At 42.6% G+C, this 27,284-nt stretch overlaps 1 protein-coding gene across 1 annotated transcript; it reads right to left on the bottom strand.

Moving 5' to 3' along the window:
- Positions 1-7,274: 7,274 nt before the first annotated feature.
- Positions 7,275-24,997, bottom strand: LOC308138536 (methylated-DNA--protein-cysteine methyltransferase-like). The gene is made up of 4 exons (XM_080507696.1): positions 24,855-24,997; positions 15,744-15,904; positions 11,088-11,227; positions 7,275-8,061 (listed from the first exon to the last, which is right to left on the bottom strand). The coding sequence occupies exons 1-4, from the start codon at positions 24,989-24,991 to the stop codon at positions 7,933-7,935; spliced, it is 567 nt and encodes a 188-aa protein (XP_080363822.1). The 5' UTR covers positions 24,992-24,997; the 3' UTR covers positions 7,275-7,932.
- Positions 24,998-27,284: the final 2,287 nt, after the last annotated feature.

Here is a 27,284-nt window from a genome sequence, read left to right on the forward strand (position 1 = left end):
GTTTCAGATACACAGGTTTGGCTCTATCACCTTGTTCACTTCTGTCTCTTTCACTCAATAAAAACAAAACAAAACAAACCAAAAAAAAAAAAGTTGCACGGTCTATAAATATTAAAAACTTGAAAACAAACCGAACTGAGCAGGAAATGAGAAAGAAAGATCATTGCTGAGGATAAAAGTGCAATAAAAAAAAGAAAAAAAAAAAGACAAGTTTGCACAGTTGTTGCCAGTTTTAAGAGCCCTGAAGCCTGGCGGGCAGGCTGGAGGTGCAGTATATTGTCTCAGCAGGTTTCTCTGTACCCAACAATCAGCCACTCGCTCTGCCACACCATTCAATCATCGTGAGAGCCTCTTTTATTGGAGAACTCTAATGGCCACCCTCCACCATGATCTTAATGTGTGCATTAAATATTTATAAATCCTGGGTCAATAATGCCCTATAACCAGAGCCTGACAGACCCCCACCATACCATGTGGCTGCCTCCCTCTCAAACACAGGCAAAGGTCACAGGGTCACGCAATCAAAAGAGAGCGAGGCTCACCACATCCATATGTTGCCACTCTTATCAAGACTTTCCTCAGTACTGGTTATCTGTCAAAGGAAAGAAATATTGAAAGCAATATCGATCTTAACTAGCCTTGTGTTGCCGAGGGCCACTCTTCAAACATCTGCTCATGCATTGTTATATTTCAGAAAGAAAAGAAAAAAAAAAAAACCTCCTCTCAATAATATAAGCCTGAGCGGTAATATTGAACATCTCTGTGTGACGCAGGCTGCCTGCGCATGGCTAACAGCCGCGTTATTAACCAGCATCACTGGAGAATTTTAAAAGTTGATATATACGTGCTGGATATTTCTTCATTAGAGGCGGCTTAATTGCGCAGCCTGGCATCTACATGGGCGTCTGTGTTTTTTTTTTTTTCTTCTTCCCGTTCCTTTCTTTTAACGTGGCCACATCCAGGCCCCGCTCCTGTGCTGTTCAGGTGAAAGATTGTGCTCCGGTGATAGCGCACACAAAAGAGTGGCCGGACAATGAGCCAGTCAATGGAGAGCTCCAGTTGAAAGAGCCACAATGGCCGTGCATGCTGGGAATTGGGCTGGATGATATAAAGGAATGAAACCTTCATTGAGGCCATGGAGGACAAGCATTCAGAAAAGAGGTTTTGTTTGCGCTTTATCAATCTGCCGTTTCCCATGAGAAAAAACAATTCAAACTGACCTTAAAAAGAGAATATTACCTTACGCATCCACTCCCTATGTAAGCCTTATTGAGAGGCTTATACATTTACTTTTAATGGCATTATCACAGGTTGATGTACAGTATCAAGGCAGGCCGTAAAACTAAAAGGTGGACGATAGTTTATCTCCTCTCCGCGATGGGCAGTGCTGAGAAGTACTTTTTAAGGATTTGCTCTTGGACAAGCAGGATTTGTGTAACCGCTGAGTGATGTGTTTTTCGTGGAGGAGAAGAAGGAGGAGAAGAAAAAAAAAAGTGGCTGCAACTCTCGTGAAGTTTATACACGAGTACGATACCGCTTCGGCGGCTCATAAAAACTGCACAGCCAGAGATCCCGAACTTTGAAATGACAATGAATCAAAATTGGAAGTCTGGCCTTTTTTTTTTTTTTTGGTTTGAATCAAAACGGGGAATCTGACACCTCTTCCTTTTGTTTTTTTGGTGTTTTTTTTAAAACAGTCCCACATTAGCGCAGTCTCCTGCCCGTGTCGCCGCACATCAGATAATACACTGCTCCCCTGCTACTGTAAACTGGGAGGCAGCTTTGCAAGGAAAACTCCAGATCCTCGCAAAAGATTTCCACTTCACTCACTGCAGTCGAGAAGGATGAGCAAAGTATCCCAGTGCTTCAAAATCCATTAAACTTGTATTTGGGTGTCATTTGATACTTCATCAATGTTTCAGTGCATTTGAAACCCACAAACGCAGGATTTGCTCCTGGTAGAAATACCGTGTTCACCATATTTCTTTCGACTGTGAGCTGTACTTTGCCCATAAAAATTACACTGCGAAGACTGCCCGGTCAGGCCGTCTTGGGCTACAGTGACAAAATAATATCACTTCAACTGTATTTTCTGCCACAGTCTCCACCACATAGAGCTCCTTTCATACAACTCCTCTGTAGTGCTTTGTCCAGTAGTTCTGGATATGATATCATCTATTAATAATGTATTGGCAATGGATTACATAAAAAGGGAGCAGAAATAACATCCAATATTCATGCCCCCTGAGCTTGACTGTGTCCAATCCGTTTGGCCCATAAAACCTTAGCCCCATTTCCATATCCGCTGTGGGTCACAACAGGTCTGCCGCACAAAGGCTCACAGAACAGCTCAACTCAGGAAAAGGGCAGTAAAAAATCGGGTGGATTTCTGAACCCTTATGAAACAGCCCCTCTTTGGAAAAAGAAAAAAAAAAGAAGAAGAAGAAAAAAAAAAAAAAGAAGAAGTGAAAAAGCCCTTTTCCGATTTCAGCGCCTGTGAAAAACCCGGTACTGTATTTCCCTCTTTAATTGTGCCACTTGAGAAATTGACGTGCCTCTGAAACATGGCATGAATCTCACAGTTATTGCAGTCCCCTTGGCAGGGAATGTTGATACAACATCTGCATGCTATAGAAAGTAATGGAAGTAGCAGAGGTGGCAGCTGCAACTCTACAGGAAGTGTGCCATTTTCAGGCAGCGCTGCTGTGAGAACCACTAACTGCCAGCCTGGTCTTGCAGGCGGCTCTGATTGCCAGGACACTATGACAAACACGCAGGGGCTGGGAGTGTTGCATCCTGGGGGATGACAGCTTCTGTTTGATTGTCAATAAGGCTCATTAGCAGAAAAAATGGAGAATGCGAAAAGAGATTAAATGGCTTGAGACTGGGTCCCCCCTCATGTTTCATTATAGAGGATTTATCAGAGCCCTTATTTCATCAATTTCACAAAGAGAGAAAAAGAAATAACGCGCCGCATCAACGCGAAAGGGAAAAAGTATGACAAAAATGTGCATTTTTGAAAACTCGACGGAATTGAGATTTTTGTAATAAGGCAACGGGCAATAAAACAGAACCAAGGAAACGCTAATGAAGCCCTCCACACATCATCCGCACCTTGCATAAAGCCCCTCTTCTCCTGCTTGGAGCGACTCTCATCTTAAGAACAGTGGCGGATGTTTCCCTCCATCTTAGGGAGGAACGGCCAACAAAGCAGCGTGTAAGGGCCTTTCCCTGAAGAGTCCTTGTCACGCCGCGCCAAACCTCTGTGATTATCGTTGTTTTTGCAGAGAGTGTCCATGCCTGCCAATACCGCTGTTCCATAAATGAATTTGGCCCCTCGTCAACGAATTACCTAACACGCAGAACTGTGTATGTGTCACATCCAATTCCAACTCACCGGCTTTGGTGGTGTGTGTCAGCTGGAGGACTTAATCATCAATCGTCAATCATAATAAGCGTTGCACATTGATAGGGATTCTTTTTTTTTTTTTTTTCCCTTACTTCCTTCTTCCTACACAGTTAAATAAAGTGTAAAGAGAGAAGTTAAAACTGACCTTGTTAAATTGGGACCACAGTTTATATTCCTAATTTAGTGTATGGATTAATTAGTCTTGGCAAGTGTGTGTATCAGTTTCCATGTGGCAGAGCTTAGGAGCTATATCCACTTGATCAAATCATTGCTCACTTTCATAAGGAAACTCTGGAATGATATCTATCAGTCTTATCTTGATGTTTTTGCTCTGAACAGGCTTTGCATATTTTCAGCTGCACACTTTTAATTAATACTTAATTGGACAGTTAATAAAAAGGACTTTTCCAGCATTAGTCTCTAATCAATAACTCCCATCTCACATCATACAAAATTAATCACTATGACCTGCTATCTGGCTTTAATGCGAACGTACACATGTTACATGCTAACTGGCAGAGCCTGCATTTTGCACGGGGGGGGCTCAGGAATCTGGCTCATATTTTCCTTCTCCCTGATCCAATGCACTCCTCTCCCCCCATCGTATATAGATCGGAGTCTGCAGGGGCCAGAGGCGCTGACAGAGCCCAGATGCTCCCAGTCTGTCTGGGGGACTGGGGAGACTGGTGCCATGGGGTCCTGGAGCCTCTGAAGTGCCGCCCCTCCGTCAACATGACCAAGGCTAGACCTGCACTTTCTCCAGGGCTTGAGACGCTCTCCTTACCACGCTGACAAGCGCGCTGCACAGTCACAGATTGATACATGCAGGGATACACGCTCGCAGGCGCCCGCTCTCACGTAATGTATGACCGTTCATCAGCCGGTCCTAATTAGAGACCCCCGGACCAGCGCTCAAGTTCACGAGGTTACAATGACACGCTGACGCAAGGTTACACGCACACACGCACACACACACACGCACACACACACACACACACACACACACACACACACACACACACACACACACACACACACACACACACACACACACACACACACACACACACACACACACACACACACACACACACACACACACACACACACAGACATGCCGATAGCTCTCAGGGTTTCTTTTAGTTTCTCATTTAATCCTGCTCTGTCTCATCACCACTGTCCAAAACTTGTTGGTGTCATAGGGAGTCTCTTTGTTCTTGAGAAACAAAAACAATATAAGGGGGAATATAAGGGGGGGGGGGGGGGGGGGTGCGGGGGGGCACCATGCGAATCCTCTGTCCTCCTGCTTTCTCTCTCTCTCAAAACACAAAGATCATTACAAGAGCATCAAAGTATGCCGTGATTGAAATGATGTTTCTCTTTGTAGTCGCGGCATAGCATGGAGTGTGTTGGTATTAGATGCTGCTGTGGCAGCTGTCGTGGCTGGCTGCGCGGTGCCTCGGTGTCAGGGCCTCCGAGGCCAGGCTGTCCCGGCAGACAGACAGAGGGGGAGGAAACCTGATAGCGCAGCCAAGCCCCAGTCTAATGTCTGCCTATCCAGCTATCTATCCCCGGGTCTATCTGTCTGACTGACTGTTGGACATTGCCTATCTGCATGCCGGATACTCCTTTGGCTTCCCTGCGACGGCGCGCCGCTTGCAGCCAAGTTAATGCGTTCCAAAAAGTTAAGACTCTCACTTGTTTTCGGGGGGGGGGGGGGTTTACAAACTTCTCCTGAAGAATAAAAGCAGCTATTTATGAATCGCTGCTGCGGCTGCGGGATTAACTCGTGCAGGGTCCCCACTAAGCTTGAGACTTGTACCAAGGGGTGCAGGTTGTGATAAAATTAGAATTATGAGCCGACATGTATGAAGAGCGAGAGATGGAGGCACAGAGTGTGTTTGTATTTGATGTGGGGGCAGAAAATTGTTCTATAATGAGGAGGGGTGCCAGGATATGAGATGGGAAGTGGGGAGTTGGAGACAGGATATAAGTTATGAGAAGGAAACTAATGTTAGGAAATTCAGAGGCCGTTGTTGTTGTTGCGGCTGCATAAGCTAAAATGTATCTTACCACCATCACCCGATGATTAATACGGCCTGGCCGGGTCAAAACCCCGCTATAAAGCTACCGATGCCACCAACTATATCCGTGCTTATTCTGGGGCTCAAATGAGTGTGTGTGTTGTATGGGAGAGAAAGTGTGCGAGTGTGAGGGGGTTAATAAATGTTGAATCAAACGCCGCACGAGACACTCACACTCCTTAAGGGTTGCCCATTAGCGGTGTGTGGGTGCATGGGGAGTTTATCAGTGTCTGGGTGATTTATGAAGTCAGACTCAATATCATCCACTTCACCCACACACATATGGACATACACATGTGCACACACCAACATGCATGGCCACATGCTCAAGCACACACACACGCGCACAGACGCACGTGCGCACACGCACTCGCGTAGTCTCTCTCTCTCTCTGAAATGGAGGCTGATATTAGGCCAAAATTAAAGGTTTCACAGAGATTAACAGTGCGGATGATGAGATCGTCTCAACCCTTTTTTTTTTTTTTTTTATCTAATTCCTTTTTATCTCAGAGGCAGCATGATATGGAAGTGGTCTGCACAGTGAAAATACAACAAGGACATAACACAGCCATAATAATTATTGGGGATGTATAGTTAAACAACATTAAAAATGACAAATAAAATATTTAAAAGGTGTGAATTATTTTAGGGAGTCCCTGTTAGGTAACCATACAATTACATGGCCAATTACTGGCAGCAATGCTTCAAGCTTTGATGCCGGACTTGGGTTTTTTTTTAACATCAACCGCAGAACTCCACAGACATCAGTATCTCTGGTTTCTAAATTCGTAGCATTCCATAGAATTTACTTAGCCACAAGCCACAAAAAAAAAAAAAAAAAAAAGAAAAAAAAAGAGGGTGCTTACAGTGCACTTCAGAGTGCGCCTGGCTTAAATGGGACCCCTTGTGGCTGTGTCACAGCTCCCTTCGTTAGGGGGCTGACTGTAGCCTGTAGTCACCACAGGCATCATTAGCCCTCTGTGAAACCACAGACTGAGTCTCATTCTTCATCTGCCTGTCTGCTGCCTCAACATTTACGCTGCGATGGCGCTCCAATGGCAGAGTAAGTGAGTCCAGCAGCACGGCGCAGACAGCCGCGCGGAGCTGACCGGATAAGAAATTCAAAAATGTAGCAAAGTTCAAATGTATTCAGCGAGTGGGCCACTTGAATTGGTTGCTGCAGAGGTTAGAGATGGGGTTATTTTGGGAGGGTGGATTATTAAGCTACCTGGGCTGAACAGAAGAGGAATAACTATGGGCAAGTAAGGGTCACTCCGGAGCTGCGCTAGACAAGTGAGGAGAATCAAAAATTTAAGAGGGGGAGACTAAACTGTCACTGTTACAACAGATCACTGTAAAGAAATGTGGAAAAATCAAAAAATGATTTTTTTTTCTTCCCTTTTCTTTTTAAAACACACCCCTGCTGCCCTCTTCATGTGGTCTTTTAAGAATAATAATTTATCCCAAAGGGACTAAACAGGGCTGTGATGAAAATAAGATAACGTATAAACATTTAAATTACAGATTAAATGTGCAGGATGAATTCAAGGTTGAAATGTTGATTTTTGTTTCCCGTTCTGTACTGCCCTCTAATGGAAAACACCACTCAGAAATAAAAGAAGGAGCTCTGACATCCAGAGCTGCAAGCAGGGAAGAGACATACAGCATAATTAATTGTGAGCTGAACTGACTGGATACAACACGAAAAATCAGCTTCTAAATTAAATACAATTAAAATGATGAAAAGCCAGGATTTGTCATTTCGAGATGTATTTATTTAGGCGTGTCGAATGCTACAAAAGTACAGTATACAATACATAAGACATCTCCACTCTAGGTGGATTATAAGGCGAGAGCAAACAATGAGATCTAAATGAAGACAAAACAAATGCTTCACTACAAAGCTTTGTAGCCGTAAAATTCAGAGCCTTTATCACTGGATGTTGAACAAAGCATTCGCTTGGCAGGAAATTAAAAAACCAACGAGAGGTACAAAGACTAATTCTGCTTAGGAAAAAAACAACAACAACAACAATGCAAGAGACATATTTTTAAGGGAATAATAATTCTTTAGAAAAACCATTCCAGCACTATCTGGCAAACGCAACGGAGACCCACGGGAGCATATGTTTGTAATTCCTACTGTTCTGTTTAAGTTATTTTTGTACATTCTAATTCTGCAACAACTCTGTATCACATTAACTATGCAGCATCTCTATTCTTAGATTAAAAAAAAAAAAAAAAAAAAAAAAAGGGTATAAATTGAATATTTACAAGTAACTCCAGTTGTTCCACGGTGTCTGCCAAGCACGCTAAACTTTATGGCCCTGTTTTGTGTTCTTCAGAAATGTAAAAAAAAATAAAAAAAATAATCCCGGCCTTGTGTGTGCGTGTGTGTGTGTGTGCGCTGAATGAAGGACAGTTGGACTCTGTCATGCTTTAGCCTTCCCCTCTCTGCCTCTCATGGGTGAGCAGCCATTGTTTGAGGTGGTCGCCCTTGCCGCTCATGTACGGCCCGCTCTGTCCAGAGCTTGAAATGACTCGGTGGCAGGGAATGAGGAGAGGAACCTGGCAGGAGGGAGAGGAAAAAAACATCTGCACTTCTTGTTGCAAGTGTTCCACAAACATCTCCTCATGCACACAACCACACTTTTTTAAAGCTTTATAAATACATGTGGAATATATACATATATATATATATACACACACACACATATATATATATACTCATACATACATGTTTTTTATTTTTTTAAACGGACAACTTTGTGAAGCATGTGGAGTGCCGTACGTAAAAGTGATTTTCAGTGTGCAACATTCAAACTTCAAAATGTCAAATTCCCACGAAACCCGAGAGGAAAAAAAAAAACTAATATTTGAGGAAAACAAGTACAGTTTTGAGCTAAAAAAAAAAAAAATCAGCTGTTTTCTTATTCTCAGGTCGACATTTACCATCACAGCAACAGAATAGTTGGGATGTGTTGATAGTAGATATGTATTATGTATGAAAGAAGCTCTGATTTATCACTTAAACAGCGCGACTTAAAAGGAACCAACGTGCAGAAAATATGAACTACACTTTTTGTTGCACTTGTATTTATTTATTAATTTTTTTAATCCATGCGCTGCTTGAAAACAAAGTGCCACACCAGAAGTGTCTGGTTTGATCCTGCACAAATCCACATTCAGGGTGATGGCTCAGTCTTTGGGTATAAATGTTTTTTACTCTTTAATAGTGAAAAGCAAAGAAGCAATCAAAAATTAATGGGCAAAAACACCAGCAGGATGAATATTCAATCGAGAGGGTGTCAACATTAAGATCTGATAACCCTGTGATCATTAAAAAGAGGAAGTCGGTGGAGCGTTTACTCTTGTTGCAGACAACTGCCAGGGGGGTCCCGAGTTCTTTGTAAACTAAATGGCTGGAGAAAGATTAAACAAGCAAGCCTAAAACACTTCGATCATTGTGAATTCAGAACAAGAAGAGTGGCAACGGTTGGAGTGAATCACAGCAATTATTCCTTTTCAAATATTTTTTTTTTTCCTGTTGCCCTCGTTTTTATTCTCGCTTATTCTAAACAGGAACGCATCACAGCTGCGTTGCGACTGTATTTTCTCCAATTTGAAAGATTTACCCCGACTTGATGGCAGCGCCTCCAGCCTTTTATATGAAAGTTGGACATGCGGTGTGTTTCAGTTCAAATCCATCATTAAACCCGCTCCCATATCAACAGCAATAAAACTTTCCGAGCCCCAGATTAACCTTGCAGACAGAGAAATACTGCTCCAGTATTCGGATCAATATTGTTCCCCGGGTTTGGAGGGAGAGCAGGGTACCCTCAAGGCCTTCGGATCTGCTTCTTCACTTGGGGGGGGGGGGGGGGGGGAGAAAGAGCACTACACCAGGCTTATCAATACTCAAATCCTGGTGAAGAAGAAGTGCCACAGAGAGGCGAGGATCGATTGAGCACACTGAGCTTTTCACAGCTGAAGCCCGAGTGGAAGCAGTGCTACTGACAAGTAATTGACACTGACAATCGGACTCTGTATCAGGGGCTGGGGGCTCAGGCTCTCAGCCTCACCGACCAAAGCAATGAAATGTCTGGAAGACACGAGACCGAGAGGTATTTTACAGCCATCCAGCAGCGACACCATTGGCTAATGCGATATATTAACTACACAGAGAATGTAGTGCTTATTTATTTAAAAACAAAACAAAACACACACACACACAAAAGTAATTTTCGGTGATTTATCGTAATTATTTTCCCAGTTTTGTGAATCAATCACTACGGCCTGGAAAACGCAACACAGCGCTGAGAGGAGGATGTACACACGGTATTTCGCTGCACATAGGAGGGAGGACCTCTCGCTGGCTGTACTTGCTGTACACGAAGAAGTGCTCTCTGCCTCGCAGAGCACACCGGTGGTGCCCACAGCACTACATGGGCAGAGTTAAACAGGCTTTTGATCAAAGGGTTTGATCAAAAGAAGACACACCACTTGCCCTCTAGCCCTCCATTTTGTACACAGTGGATCCATGGGCAAAATGATGCGGGCCAGGTTTCCGACAAAGAATTGGGAGATTTGCTGTGAACATCTACAGTAAAGACTTGAGAGAACAGGAACAAAAGGTGTGGGCTTAAAATCCTGCTGTAGGTAGACTGGTGCTCCTCGGAGGGGGCGTTTATTTCACCATCGAACATTGAACACACCTACAGTTGAGATAACATATCACGCATCAGGGGAGTTTAGTTTAGTTTTTTTGAATGTGTTTTATAAATAAATCTTTTGTTTATTTATTTATCTTTAGAATAATACAATTTTTTTTTTTTAAACTACCGGACATTATTTGTATGTGTGCAGTGCTTCTTCAAGGTCCTCCAGAAAATGGGACAGAACAAATCATTTACTACATGAGCACTGTGTATTTTATTAAATGTATTTTTAGTATCAAGTAATTCTCTTTATCATGATTAAAAATGTCCCAATTTTATACATATCTCACACAACATGCATATTATATTCAGATATATTGCGCATCCATTCAATTTTACAATGAAAATGATGAAATCTTTTATGTTGCAACTCTTCTTGTTTGTAGTAATCCCAAATACATTCATTAGATACGGGTTTTTTTTTCTTCAGTTCAGTGTGTGAATGTGTGTGTGAATGGGTGAATGTGACTCATGATGTAAAGTACTTTGTGACTGCTTAAGCAGTTGAAAAGCGCTACATGAGTGAAATCCATTTACCATTTCAGATTTATAAATTATTAAGACACATTTACCACCATCATATTTCAAGTTGAAGTCGAAATCCTTATTTTATTATTTTTTCAAAAAACAATTTAGATAATTAATAGTCAATTGCGGGTTTCCCCCCCCCCCCCAATAATTAAATCAATACAATGTCTATATATACGACTGTTGATGGAGTATCGTTTTCAGAAATATTCATAAGGCTTGCCATCTATTACCCATAATTAATTTTTGACCAACCTCTTTGCTAAAGACAAAAGCACTCGCCTTCCCTGAGTGAATACATCAAGTAAGTAAGACAGAAGCCCGTCAATCAATGTCAGCCACACTCACCGGGTTCCTCCTCATCGCCCCTCCCACCGCACGCACCGCTCTGGGGTTTCCCGCCATCTCGGCGAGGCGTTTGTACGAGACGGTGTCTCCAAACTTCACGTCCTTCAGAAGTACCTGCAGCACGTGGCTGGTGAACGCGTCTGTGAGAGGGACAGGGAGGAAGGAGAGAACAGAGAGAGTTCCCTGTCTGATGACACTTTGAACATGGATTGTACTCTTTTAGAAGAGTTTTGAAATAAGATCAAGTTTTTTTTTTCCTTCAAAAAAAAAAAAAAGCATGTTTCACCATTAAAAACCAGAATAATCTTGCTCCGTGTGATCCTCTCTTTTTTTTTTCTTCCTCTTGCAATACTCATTAAACAACTAAATACATGGAAGTCCCTCAATTTGACCTTAGAACTAACATTAACATGCTACAGAAACTGACGTGAGAAAATTATTCCTATGGCAGAAAAATCTAGGTTATGCTTTGAAAGGTCACAGCTAAAATTAAAAAAGTTCGCTCCTTCATTTAAAAGGATTAAGAGAGGCCAAAAAGACTGCAAATCTGCTCCAGATTTTTAATAATAATAATTTGAATGTTGCACACCATTTGTGGCAGTGGGATGACTTTGAGGTTAATCAGACCAATTTGTCCTTTTAATTGCTTTCTATTCAGAGTAGATTCATTATATCATCTTCACTTAAATGGCGGAATTCTTCAAATCATCCACAGCTTAACCGACCACATTAACGGCTTTGATTTCATTAGCACTTTAGCAGTAGCATTATCTTTTTTTTTTCTGGATTACCAGGCAGTGAGTGAGAAGCATGTTTGTCGAGCTTCTGATTGCTTAAGAAAAGTATTTGAAGCATCTCGGAACCTAAAGACGCCGATGCACTGAACTTGTGTTGCAAAGAGACAGAGAAAGAGAGAGAGAAGAAAAACACTTTTCTTGCACGGAGAACAAAAATGGGAACAATAGTCTCGTTATCAAGAGGGGGTGAAATTCTTCTAGTATATACATGTACTCAGTCATGAAAATTCAATTAGTGATCTCCCATTCTCTCTCATTTATATGGTCTAAGAGAGCACATGACAAGTGATCTATGTGAAATCCCTCTAAATTGGCATTGTGTGAAAACATGTCACACCCCTGTCTCTCTTCTACAGAGTGAACATCCTTTGCTCCCCAGGCTCCCTCGCTACCTTATAGTCACTCTCTGCTACACAAAGCCACGCGAACAAGGCAATTTGCCTAAACTGGGGGGAATAAGTGTAAAACCTAAAGGGGATACATTTGATTGATGCGCACCCATGTGAGTTCTTTGTCTTGAACAAGGCCCGTAGGTACTGTTTAATAATTTTTCAGGTAATAATCACGCTGTCAACGAGATGACGGGCTCTTACGCAGACAGACTTAATGTTATGAGGAGATAAGATACACCCCTGGAATTTCTTTTATGCATCGCTCTCCCTCACAAAGCTCGGATTTGGCCACATGATGTGCGCGATACATATTGATATCACTCTGTCGCTGGTGGGTGCGGTGACAACTTGCCCAGACTGTGGCTGGGACAAATCCCGGTTGATGCGCACGTTATTGACAAACAACCGGAGTCGGTAGTCACACCAGCAGGAGCCGCTGAGCACTTTTGCCTACAAACAGACCGAGCGCAACAAGCCACGGCGCTGTTTACACCTTTTACAAATCCTGAGCAGCTGTTTCTCCTGGAAGCTTTCACGTCTCCAGCAGTTCTGGACAAAAAAACAAGTGTCTTTGCTTTTATCTGGCCAAGCGCAGAGGTTAAAGAACTTTGCCCTCATCAGTGTTAGTGACAGAGACTTCATGTGGGTCACTCGGGGCGACCAGCAATGATTTGGAGAGCAGTCCCCTAGCCCCATACTTCATAAAGAGCCTAATACGGTGTGTCTGGGGTCAGGACCCTCTTTAGATCGGGGTGCACTGGTGTCAATTGTTTAAATAAAACTTGAGAGGAACCACTTACATGTTTACAGACATCCCATAATTATGTCACAGGTCATTACCTACCATGAGGCCAGGTGAGAGGGCCGCTGCAGAGGCGGAGATAGATTGAGCCAGAGAAAAATCGATCGCATATAGTGATTACGAGGATATTGACATGTATGATTGATTTGCTCATAATTTTTTGTATGAGAGCAATTTCAAAGCTTGGGGGGGGGGGGTGGAAAAAAAAAAACCCACAGGAAACAATAAACTGATTTCCATCAGTCCTGCTAATGATAGATTTGGGGCGATGACTTCCAGCTGACAGTCACCTCAGTACATGGTTGTGAGAATAAAAAGACAATAGTGGATATGCAGCTACCTCATTATCCTTTGTGTCTAATGGGAGGAAAGACTTTGACTCCCAGTCAAAGTGTCTCTTGAGTCTTGAGGGATCCATACTTTTGAAGGCTGACGGGGTGCTGATGATTCTCTGATTATTCGATATTCTGAAAACGTTCATTTCCCTAATTCCTCTCCACATCACAGGGGCGAGTCCTGGTGAGTGTCTCATCTCGCCCTGCGCTGTGCACAGGGGGAGGTTCAAGCTCCTGCAGGAACACAGTCATTGGGGCTTTGAAGAGCGCCCTTCCCCCCCTTCGCGTGGCCCCCCCCCTCCCCGCACATTCCCCGTGCCGCTTACCGAGACTAAGATCCTCTCGTCTGTTACATATGGATGTATAATTAATGAGATAAGAATATGCATCGTTTTAAGAACCCACGTTGGCAGTCTGTGTTTTTCCGAGGGAGCCAACGAGAGTGCACGAGCACACAAACACACGCGCCCCGCTAACGGAGCAGAACACGCGCGCCGCACTCGCCATCCCCTCGCCCCTGTCGACCAAAAAATAAATAAATAAAAAAAAACTTGCGTGTGATGTTGCGCATGACAATCAGTCAAAAGACACTATAGCGAGCTGCACCTTGCATCTCCTTTCATGTCACCCCTTGTTTCGCAGGTATATCGTGACAGCTAATATGAAAAGTGGCTTGTTTTGTCAGAAATGTGTAAATAAACATGGCAACACTTCAAGTGAAGGTCACAACTCAATATTACATGACAAGTGCTGCAAGAGCGCTGTCGCGTTCAGGTTTTCCCACAAGATAACTGTGCAAACAAAAGTTGGTTGTCACAGATTGTAATGACCTGATTAAACTTGTATTTTTTTTTTTTTTTTCTCTTTTGCTTTCCTCAGACAGGCAGAGGCTGACTAAATCGAGCAGGATTCTGTAAGGCAGGAAGGCAAAAAGAAATAATAATTCTTAATATTTGTGAATTAACAAGAAAAGGGGAAAAAAAAAAAAAAAAGCCTGCTTCTCGTCTCCCTCAAAAGACAAATACTCTTGATGCTCACATTTAACATTTTTATACTGGGATGGCCTATGGTTCCGACTACTGAGAGCAATCCAAGCCTAAACCCTGTATTTACTGAGCCCCAAAACAACAGGCGAGGGAGAGAGGTGGAACACAGCACAATCACCTATTCAGATCAGGTACTAATGAAGAATTCCATCTATCCTGAAATTTAATTAAAACCCCAAAGACTTCAGATGAGATGCGATTTGAAAGAGCCTGGGGCTGGTACACAAGCACTTGGTGGCGAAGGGAATCACACTGAAAGTTGATATCGTAATTGGTCCTGATGTATTTCTGCATTGCCTTTGCGGGAGCGTGGGACTCATAGCTGTATACAGGGTCTCCACGGAGTACCTGCTCATTGAAAATGCCATCACTCAAGCACTGCAGATCTGCATGAAATTAGAGAGCAACTAAGGCCTGATTGCAGGGGAAGAGAGGCACAATTGTTAAATGCATATATTAGAGGTACTTTAAAAAAAAAAAAAAATTTTTTATCCCTGTGTAGGTGTGCTTCTAGGTCTAAATAAGCACTTCTGAAAAATCTTTAAGTTAACATGCAATATGCATCTCAGAGTGACAAAGAAATAGTCTGTAATTGTTTTGAAAATGGCAGGAATTTATGTTGATGATAAAAAATAAAAAATAAAAACTGGGAGGGGGAAAAAAAAAGCCGTCAGGCTACAGCGTTGTTTGTTTCCTTGAAACAAAAACACCAAGGATAATTAATTCCTCGTTTTTTTTTTTTTTTTTTCCCCTCAGTGCCCTCAATCATTCACTCCGCAGCCACAGCGACCAGTTGAAAGGACACTAATTGTCCATTTTTGGGGTGCTTTCATTTTTACTCGCCCTAGGTGACTGGTCAAGCCAACAATAAGCTCATTCAAACTTTACCACCATTCACATGTTCTCATTAAAAAAAAAAAAAAAAAAGAAAAAAGAAAAGAAAAAAAAAGCTTCCTGTCTGAAAATGTCAAGAGTGGAATTCGATCAGTTTCAAAGAATGTGCCAAGAATCATGGAAAAGCTTGCCAAGACTAACACGCGTGGTAAGAGCTGCCACAGATTACTGAACCAAGTTACAGCTCTGTGTTCTGTTCTCTCTCCTTCGCTCACCCACTCACTCACTTTTCCTCCGCTCTGGCTCGCTCGCCCTCTCTCTCCCTCTCTCTCAGCCATAAAATACTTCATTATAACACAGTGAGCCAGTGAGTGTAAGTGATGTAACTGACAATTAAGAGTGAAAGCCTGATCCCAGTCATGGCTCTGCAAATATTTATCCATGACAGACCTCCTTGCAGGGCGGGGTGGTGAAAGGCAGGGAGCGGGAGACTCCCAGTGGTCTGCGGCTCACTGAAGTACGCCTGGAGCCATTCAACGCAGCGCTGCAACTCGGGGCTCGTTTCTGCCGGGCTATCGTTGACCACACAGCTCAGGGGGGCCTCGCCGCTCCTGTGAGGGATATAAGGCAGGATGGGGAGGTGAGGCGGGGATCAGAGGAGCAATCATAATACCCAATTCTTGGTTGAACGGTGCTAAAATATGTCACAGGAGTGTAATAACATGCCACCAGTGACACAGATGCGAGATGACATAATTTGCAGAGTGAAACTAAAGTTGTGAATAAAGACGTGTTTAAAATTTAAACGTATGCATTTCGCCGGTGTGCCTGGCACCCGGGTACACGGAGTATTTAAAGGCTGAGTGGAAGTTCGGGGGAGAACATAAAGACTGTAATCCGGACATTCGTTACAGTATATGTACATTTATATGGAGTGCAGCATGACGGAGTATGAAAGAAAACACTGTCAGGTCAAGAGGAACACCACTAATGCTTTATTTCAAAGAACTTGGGGGGGAAGCAAAACAAGCCTTTTACAAAAAAAAAAAAAAATAGTTTTCAGAAGTAGTCAGAGAAAGTTAAGAGCACAGCGTTAACAACAGTTTCAACTCTGCTTGGGTCTAGTTTATAGTTCATGACAAGAATAAATTGATTTTTTTGGCCAGAGCAACGCTGGCCAGCAAAGCACTGCACTTGGACGTGCATCTTAGCATGAGTAGATGCTTGGAGGAATTTGCCGATGGTTGAGTTGGCATCACTTAACAGCTGAATTTCTCTCTGCTGCTGACCACCCCCTAGGTCAATGCAAGCAGACTGACCCATATTTGACACTTAAAGACCCTACTGGGAAGGTCCTCTCTTAGCATGTGCATTACTCCAAAGTGGACCTCAAGCTGTGTTGTGGATCTAAAGCAGGCCCGCCAATTCCATTAACTGGTGTACAGGACTTATAAATAAATAATATCACCATTTAAGTGCCCCTTTTTTCAAAATTGGCTTATCCTGTATGGTATTAATAATAGACATTTACTTTGTTAAACACACAGACCATCTCTCTCCCGCCTGCTGTAACAACACGGCCCTAAAGTGTTTTTACACTTCTGCAGGTCACAGTTTGAGCAACGTTTTATATTGGACATGTGAAGCTGAGGTTTACTGGAGTGTTATGACTGAGCGGGTCAGTTTTCAGAGAACTGCTCTGCCTGCTAGTTTGTGGCCGTGTGATGAAAATCTCCTGGGTGCCGTTTAACAGTGGGTGTAAATACAGTAAAAGGTGTAAATACTCTCAGTTCTAAATAAACCACACAGCAGTTTATAGTTGAGTGCTGAAAACTCGGAAACCCACCAGCGGGTTCTGTGCTGAGACCCGCTCAAACAATGGCCATGGCTCATGGCAATCTCTGTCGGCATGGGTGAGTGCCCAGCCAGCCCCTACTTGTCATTGTCTCTCCTTTCTACCCCCCCCCACACCTCTACAGCGCTCCCTCCTCACCCAGCCCCCCCCCCTCTATTTCTCTATCCTCCCACTCCAGCTCTTTTGGCTCCCCACCACCAACACCCCAACACCCACCCTCCGTCCCCCCACCTCTCTTTCTCTCTGCAAGGATCTTCAGGCCACTGTTCCCTCTCTACACCCCCCCCCCCACCCCCCCCCACCCTCCCACCCCCATCCAACACGCATCCACCCACCACCTCCACTGCCGCCTCCTCAACCCTTCCACACAACCCCCCCCCCCCCCCCTTTCTCTCTGAGAGGATGTTCCAGCCGCTGCACACTGACAGCTCGGGGATATTGTGTGTGGAAATGTTCCTGTTGGACCCGCAGGCCCTTACAATCTACCGGACAAAGGCTAGTGCACCTTTGCTTAAGGCTCGCCACCTTTGACCTCTTGCTTGCACTTCAGACTTGTCACCGTGGCTAATTTTTCCTCTCCCTTTAGTTTATGGATGCCCCCCCTCCCGCCGCTGTAAAGGTGTTGGAGTGATACAACACTGACAGTAGTAAAAGTTAATGCAATGCAGTACATGTTATGGCTGGAAAACAACAGGGAAAATAAATAAATAAACGGGGTAACAACATCAGTCGGGCTGAAGTCTGTCACCTCTAGGTGCAATGGGGGATTGTTTTTTAAAGAGCATGTGGGCAGTGGAGATGTAGCTCCTGCTCTGGCAACATTTCCAGTCGCTTCAGTGAATCCGAAATCAAGCAGCATCATATGATCTTTATGGAGTCCAGACTGGCACATTAGAAACTGTGCCCTTCAAACGAGAGATTAGAGATGTGTAATAAATGTCGGGCTAATTACAAAGACACTCTCGAAGGAGGAACAATCTTTATATTGTCCTAAAGTAACTGCCATCCCCAGTATAAAAACCAAGAATTATAATTAGTAGTGATATTAAAGAGGGTTTTTTTTTTTCAATAACAGAGTGTAGCAAGTGTGTTTAAGTTTGACTAAACATTTCAAATCAGGTTAAGGCAGGATTGTTCTCTTATTATCTTTGGAGTACATAAATCATATTTTCCCACTGTCCTTCAGCCATTTACTATTTCATCACAGGTGAGGAAATAAGAAACTAATTCCAAACTAGCCACGGATCTGCTGCACTAAAAAGAATATTTCCCCTGATAGAAGATTGTGATTTGAGAAAATTTCTAATATTGTGCTCCTGTCACAATCAATTTCCAATTACCATAAATCATTGTTGCGTAAAGTGGGAGTCATTTGGAGTTCTACCTATTTTCCAACTCTAATATAAAGAATGAATTGAGCATTTATATAATGTTGGAGGTTATTTCATTCATAGTGGAAGAAACAATCAGAGGAGACAAAGAAAGAAAGAGAGTAGCCGGCATTAAATTTGTCAATTTCCTCCGGCATATTCGGTATCTCCAGTTGCACAAGACTTCAGTGGGACTTTTTCTATCAGCCGCAGACGTAAGAATGGAACAGGTTAACCACAGGATCTAATTGAAAGGAATCTGGCGAAGGGTGTAATGGTATATTGCTCAAAAAGGGGAAAAACTCAGAACTCATGCCTCCATTCTGTGAAGCGTGATGGCGCTCATCCTGACTCGATCGGCTGTCACTTTTGACACAGCCTGCCAGAGTTCTCCTTCACCGATCATGGGTAACATGGCGGGTCAGAGGATGAAATAGAAAAGGCCAAGAGAAGTCCAATATTTTCCTCAGCCTTATAGCTGCAGATACTTAACTCAGAGACGTCAAAGACTCAAGAGAGCATGAAAAAAGCCTAAAATGACTGTCTAAAAAGGGGGGAAAAAATACAGCATGTCTCTATGAATGTCAAGATCCTGATGGTTTCCGAGCCAAAGGCTGTGATACAATTGTAAGCCACTTGCTCAATGCAGCTCGTTCAACCATTTGAAGATCATTCAGATGCCTATCTAGCGACTGCAGCACTAAAGTCGGGAGCCTTTGGACTGGTGAGCTGCAAGGAACGCTTTCTATTCTGTTGCGAGGTGTGCGTTTTGTGCTCCGCGGTTTCAGAATAAAAACAACTGGGCTGGATAAACTGCTCTCTAGATATCCAGCAACTCTTATTAGCGAATGTCCACCGAAGAGGCCGCAACACTCAATCCAATACATAAAGGTGGTGGTAAAATACTGCGGCGTAGGCAACAAAGCACACAACAATTAGGTCTTCTCCCAACTGGCTAGCCACAGGAGTCAGTGAAGGCATGTATTACCAGAGCCTTAACTCTTACTCCATTATGTAGTGTATCCACACCCCGACGCAGCAATGTTTATCTACAACAGACTACTGAGCAGTTTCAAATAGCGTTTTTAGCCTCTATTCTCAAGTGCCACAGTAAGAGATTCCAATTACCCGAATGGTAAGGAGCCAGTGAGGGAGGCATAAAGTACATTAGGGATCCCCTGTAACTGCAGGGACCTTTTAGAGCCTCAACTGAAGAGGGCCGAGAGACTGGGGGGACAGTGACCCTGCATGGATAGCCTCTGTCAAAATTTGACCACATCAAGCACAAAGGCATTATGGGAATCCAGTGTCACCAAGTCCTAATTACTGTCTGTGTTCAGAGCAAATTACTGCCTTGTTCCTCTGATTAGCGAGGAGGCTAATCTTCACCTGTGTACGCCAGCACTGCTGAGGGCCCTTGAGTGTTAGCGCTTCGTCTTCTGTAATTTATTTTTAAATCAGTGCCCTCTCCCAAGAGTTTTGAGTGTTTTGTTGTGAACCGCTTACCATGATCCCCACCACCGCCCCCTCACCCCTAAATCCTTGACTAAATCCTTGTTTGGTGCCGCAGGAAGATAAGCAAGAACAACACTTGGGCATAATTGACTCGTACTCCTCTCCAAGATGTCAGAGCAGAATCATCTCTCTGCATATTGCCTTAGTATGTCACACACTGTACACTTCTGCATGTTGCAGATATAGAATCCAATCAAGTTCGGAAAACAAACTAGCACAAGCTCACGCTGGAAAAACTTAAAACTTCCCAGTCGACAGCAGAGAAGAAGGGTGGAGGAGGAGGAGGGGGAGGAGGAGGAGGAGGCGGAGGAGGAGGAGAGGGACAAAACAAAACCAGAGGAGCTGCTTTTAGCTGCATCTCCACAGTGAGCAGTAACTCTCGCTCAGCTCCCGGACCTCACCCCTGGAGGTTCCGCATTAAAAACCCCAACATTCGCAAGATTTCCCCTCCCAGTGAATGTCAGCGTCTCGTCTGCGTGGGGCGGTTTACAGGTAGTGTGTTACACAGGTGTTGGTTTACACAGGAAATGGCACATGCAGCCTGATTGGGACGGTCCCGGGAGACGGAGGCATAAACATAGAGCACAGATGGGTCCAGGGGCCAGTGGGAGCAGCACCTTAATGAATACGCAGCTGAGTACTACACTTCACAACATGCAAAACAATATTCTAAGGCCGTGGCAAAAAATAGAATAGAAATTATCTGAATATCATTACCCAATGAATTATTCATATGATCTCTAAAGGGACTGCGTCCAAAAGTCTCCCCGTTGCTTTATTGATGATTTCACTCAATATCTCACTGTTTGTATGACAAAGCATTTTAGTTACAAATGTAAGCAGTTAATTTTGCACAGATTTCTGTTTATATATAACAATGCACATGCAAGCATAATGATAATTTTATTTGCTTCAAATGATATGTTGGAATAAATATGATAGAGCCAGAAAAGGAAAGGTGGAGGGAGAGAACAGAAATTATTGTAGGCAAATGGAAGAGAAAAAAATAAGAAGAAAAAACAAAAAAACAAACAAACCAACAACTTGCTGTTATGGTTCCCGGTGTGTGAGCACATCATGTAAACAGGCCCCAAACCGGGAACACATTTTACCATACTGCAATTCAGTGTGAACCAGGACATTGATTCACAACACTACACGAGTGTGAGAAAAACGATAAATGCATCACCTCAGATATTTCACACTAGCGTTGGTAGTGTGTAAAAGCTGTTGTGACAGCTTGGGTATTAGGGCTAGATAGATGGAAAATGTCTGGCTGCTTATGAATGCCAATGTGACTGGGGTGACGGGTTTGACACAAAAACACTCCACCTCAGAACAATTAGGCTGTTCTCAGGCCCCATCCAGTGTTGTCAGTGATAATGGAAAGCTGTGAGGATAACTGGTGATAAATAGACTTTAACACCCTCCTCCTTAAGAGCAATACAGTCCTGCAGTCCTCTCATATGCTTAACTAATCATGACCATGGCCGGCAAATTCATACAAAAGACTAATTACTGTTGTACTTCACTTCAGTCTCAAAGGCCTCTTATATAAGGACTTGGGGGTTCTCTTGCCTCTTTTCTCCTCTTGATGGGTATTTTTTTTACAAGTAGGCCTCGTGCTAGACAAAAGCGTTTAAAAATCGGTGATTGCTTTCATCCGCTTTAATTACATTCAGAAATGGCATTTCTGCCACATAATACACCCCTATTGTTTCAGAATTATCTGGCTTGGGGAGTAAAATCTACAATATTTGACGATGCTCCCGAGCTAAATCGCCTCTTGAAATTGAAATATGCAGCCGAAATACAAAATAAAACGCCAGCCTTCGCTGCTGATATAGTGGAAGCTCCTTGGCTTTCTGCAGAATGCTATTATTATGCATATCCAGGTAGAAAGTTAATTAACCCAAAGCTTAAGCTAATTATGGTAGCAGAATGCTATCAACCAAACGCTTTCAGTCAGACAGCTGTCCAGAATTTCATTTGCTAATCATTTGTCTTTTGCCGGAGCATATGGTACATTTCCCCGCTATCACAGCAACAACAAACAGATGAAAATCATTAACTAAAAACAATGTGCAATGTGAAAAATCAGACACAGATTTATAAGGCTTTGTGTCAGAAAAAAAAAGGGGGATTTATGGCCTGGGAAGTGTAATGATAATTTTTGGTTTTAGCCACTTAGGATTTTAGGCAGATCACGTGACCCAAGTGTGCTGGGAATTCAGATGCACAAATATATTGTTTATATCTATATGCAAATGAGACAGAATGTTTATCCGTGTAAAATTAATTACACTTTTCTATAGGAGCATATGCAAAGAGCTTGTTCTTAACAATTTTTAGCTTCTAGCACATTTTGTGCCTGCTTTTTTTCACCCCACCAACACAATATTTTTATGTTGTTAAAAGTAGAAATCCCTCAGCTACGAATTAAATCAATTATTTTCTAAGAAATACTTCATGCATTATTCTTTTTTTCCTTTTTTTTTTTTTACCTTCATAAAAACACATCACACCGGCTGTTAAAGGGTGATTGATATCAGCATTGCCTTGCGACATTATCAGGCAATAAAGGCTACTCAGGTTCTAATGCAACATGTCATGCACAGGCTCCTGTAGTACATTTCTATTGAGGACCTCACAAGCTAAATTGCTTTTTCCCTGCTCCCCCACATCTCAGCCAGCTTGACAGACAAATTGATCAAAGCATTGTAAAATAATATGCTCACAAAATGTCTCGGGGCAGGAGTCCAGCCCTTTTTTCATTTTTCACCCTAATAAAAAAGTGCTCTATGATTTCCTCTGTATTATGTGTCTGTGCGCCGTGTGAAAGAGGCAAGAAGCATCATATTTCAGATAATAGTAATCTCCTGTAAACAAAATGTGTATCATTTTTCTGTGAACGCCGGAGCCATGCTAAAAACTAAAAAGGGGGGAAAAACTGGTTAACAGGGAGGCTGGTGCGTTGGGCCCCAACAGGGGTTGTTGAGATGTAATGAATTTGTTCATCTGATGGTGCCTTCAGGGCTGTCGTTAGACTGGCAGAGGAGGTTGATTTCAGGAAATGTTCCTAAGATCAGTTAGGAAGCAAAAGGGGCTTGAGACGTTTCTATTAGAAAGAGCTGACGGTCATGGTGGGTAAGCAATACTTCAAGGGCGTTTATGTAGCTATAATGGCATTTATCAATAACTATCTATCAATGCCACAAATGCTTTTGTTGCTGCACCAGCTGTTCAACACCAACCAATAGTGATTGTGAAAAAGGGGGGGTGGGGGGTGGGGGGGGCACAGGCGGTCCACATAAAGCCTCCGATGCTCTGGCACACTCACAAATATCTGCTGTAGGTCTGTCTCTGTATGTTATGCATGGCCGTTATCTATTTCCCTTATCCAAAATATACTCTTAGAGATCATTTATCACACTGACTTCCTAAGCCGGCGCCACACCACATCCCAAGCTGAAAAGAGCCTTGTTTAGTATGTCATAAATAAATCAATGGAAATGCCTGATCTGAACTATTACTGCTACAGGCAGGCTTTTGTGAGATCTACATGTAAAGCCCGTTGCAAAGATAAGCCTGTATTTTGTCACTTTATCTCGCCTCCCTTAATGCCTGTTTACATTGCGTTACTCCATATATCTGTGGCGGCTCTAGTTCTCCCATCCTGTGACAATAACAACATATTCAACTGGTCCTGATAAAAATCTAAACATCCTCGCTAATGATTTCTTGCTCACACCTTTCGGAACATACAGACAGTGATGAAATCAAAGCTTCGCTTATGACCGACATAGCAAATGATATTAAACTGAGAAATGATCTAGTGATGCGAATCATTAAATTCATTTGCATATTCCTACTGAACCTGAACACACAAATTAAACCCCGTTCACAAGGAGATGGAGAAAGGTGCTTGCGCATGGTTACAGGACATCTTCCATAATCAAAATTCCATATTATTAATTTTCTGACTTCAACTCATTAACAACAAGTGGAATGTTTTTCCTGCTTGATGAATTTTAGGAAATAGCAGACAGTCAGGAAGGAAACACATGTTGAGGTATAATATACAAGGTCATTAATGGGTTTCCATAAATTAGAATCTGAACATACATTTTCAAAAGGATAACTTCCTATCTGGGTGCATTTGGAAATGGTTTAATTTCCCAAACCATTCGAGTTTATCAAATGTGAATCTGCGATACATGGATATTTAATTTCAATCTAATCAAAACTAATCTGAGCTGTAGGATGTGGACCTGTACAAATAAGGGAGAAGGACTTATTAGCGCTGACTTTAATCAGTTTCAATCGCTTCACTAAGACCGGCAACCTTCTGACAATTTTGAGGGATGGCGAGGCCACGGAATGCAATCACATATTACATTTCCGAGTGTCAGTCGACACCCAAAACCGCTGCATACAACTTGAAGGAAACATAAATAAACAAGAGAGAACAGTCCGTGCTCCCCATGGCCTTTGCTGACCCTACAGACATCAGGTCTAATCAACTCCCCCGTGGGTAATAAACAAGTTATTTTTCTGAAATTTCAAATATACTGCGGGAAGAATCACAACCACATGCCATCAGAAATCTAATTTCAAGCCCAACTGTATTCTAGTGCCCCTCATATTTCTCGTGCCTGCTCATATTTGCCCAACTTTCTCCAGGATATTTCTTGTGGGATCTACAAAAATGCCCTGCTTCCAATGAGGAATGGTGGCACTCCATCACAGGAGTGGATTCTGTCTGCCTGTAAATTTCACACCTTTGTTTATCACGTCACCGGCTCGGCTGTTGTACAGTACCTTTCAGCAGGTGCGACATCCATTAGGATCTGGATGGTGTGCACACCATTCTCACATCCACTGACTTGGATCGTCCCCAGGGGGCTCAGCAATGAGATGGTCTTCTGAGTGCACCGGCTCTCCCTCTGCTTCTTCATCTTGCTGCCCTGCTTGAGGAAGTACAAATTACGCCGCGTTCATTGACATATTCATGTGGCAACTTTCACAATTTCCCACACATATTTGCATTGAATGATCTATTGAAAACCTAGTGGGCCACCAACGAAAGATGACTTACATATTTGAACACCTAGCCTCCAAACAATGTCATGATGTGACTTGATCCCTACATTACTATCCAATATTTCTTTTGTGCATGGAAAAGAATACGCCTATCTAACCAATAAATCGCCCATTTTTTCCCCTCTTTCTGTTCTATATATCACATAAATGAGAAAAACAATGCAGTCTGTTCCCTTGTCTGGTGGGGGATTCCCAAGATAGCTCGACATTATTTTCAATCCGTCATTTTTGGTTGATGGCCGGGATGTTTTTCTAGCATTAAATTTGTTCCTTAGGGTGCAACTCCGATGGGATTCTGGTTTCCAGCCCTTAACAACAGCAAAAACGTGCAGCTTTTCTGACGACTGAGATGGATACTGGCAATAACCAGACAGCAGTTCCTTTTTTATTTTTACTTTGAGGGAAGGAGAGATGATTGACTATGTTATATGTGAGTTTTTGAGAGATGGGGGTTATAATAAATAAAGGTCACATTGATTGTAAGAGTTTCAACCAAGGAAACCTTTACAGGAACCTTGATCTAGAAAGTGTAAAGGGTACAAACACAATATCTTTCTCTTTTTGTAATTTTTCCAATAAAAAGGTTTCATTTGCATTCAGAAACTTTGGAGCAAGACATGATTGTACAGTGATCGTGATCTATGTCGTTACAATGCATCATTGTTTACAATTTGAATGCATGCACGCCAAACATGGTGACTGGAAAGAAAAAAGCTCACAACAAAAGATAATGCAAAAGTGACAAGTGTCCATCAAAATGGTCCCGATGTGAGCTTTCCAAAACAAACACAACAAAAAAAAAGAAACAATAAAAAAAAGAAGAAAAAAAAAAAGAGGAGCCGCTACAAACTGTCAAATCTAAAAAGCTGCAATGTGAGAATAACTAGAGTTATTGCTGAGAAAAGAACCTCAAACACAATTTGTCATTCACATTGTGTTAGTTTCCATTATACTATATGTGATTGATAATTGCAGGATTAATATATTTTCTAATAAGAATGCTTCTTCGGTTACAGTGACACATTCAATTAAAAAAGAAAAGTGTCATTTTTTTCCCTTTCAAAAACATCAAACAAACTTTTAATGCTCACTGCCAGCCGTCTCTTAAGGTAATTATTTTATCATGCAGTAGATGGAAAAAAAATGTCTTTAACATTTTCTGCAAAGAAAACACTGAATCCATCTTGTACAGTGTGATTATGTTTTTTTTTTCTTACCTGGCAGTAAGAGGAAACAAAGAGAAAAATTGTTTTACAGAATATAAGATTTTAAAAACTATTATCTGTGATGTTTGCATTGATGAACAAATAATAATAATAATAATAACCACAAGGCTGCAGCAGCACTAACGATGAGAAACACTAATGCATCAGTGCAGATTGAACAAGGCGCTTTTAATTTAAGAGTGGATATCTTTTATTTTTAGATTACCCCCCCACACACACACACTCACTCACACACACCCCTTCACCACCAACCCCTCCCTAACCTCCGTTCACACACACCAACACCACCACATCTGTCATGGTATGTGATCACAAATGCGTCTGCTTCAACTTTCTTGTTTCTACTCTTGCAGCTCTCACTGTATTCATCGGGGGTTTGCCTGAACTGACAATAAAGGCGAGGAATTTCTGAGCCAAACAATGGTACAGTGCACTTTGGATAAGCGCTGCGCACACGGTCTGCCATTTAGCAAGCTGGTAATAGACTCATAGATAGAATAATGGACTTTGGCAATAATGGCCTTGGCTAATAGTGTGCGCTGATTAAAAATAATGCTATCATGTTTGTTCTGCGCGGTTATTGGCCGCGGCAGGCTAGTGGCTCGCCTTGAACGTGTGGATGTTTACCCAGCTCTCTTCACGGTGAGGAACAGCAAACAATAAGCAGCTTGTGTTGTTAAAAATCACTGGCAGCGTCCTCACGCTCGTCAATCATTCGACTCGTTTCTCATTAGACTAGTTCCTGGTCAAACCTGCCTGATTAATGGAGCAGACGAGCGCAGCGTGACTGCGCAGGTGTGGAAATGCAACATGTGTCTTAATGTGCGGGGTTTTTTTAGATTAATGAAATGCACGCCGAACGCGGGGAGGAAGGCTGCCGCAGATGTTGGATGGGTAATGTCTCTTCAATCTAGTAAAAAAA

Source organism: Blennius ocellaris (assembly GCF_963422515.1).
Source record: "Blennius ocellaris genome assembly, chromosome: 13".
Taxonomy (NCBI): Eukaryota; Metazoa; Chordata; class Actinopteri; order Blenniiformes; family Blenniidae; genus Blennius; species Blennius ocellaris.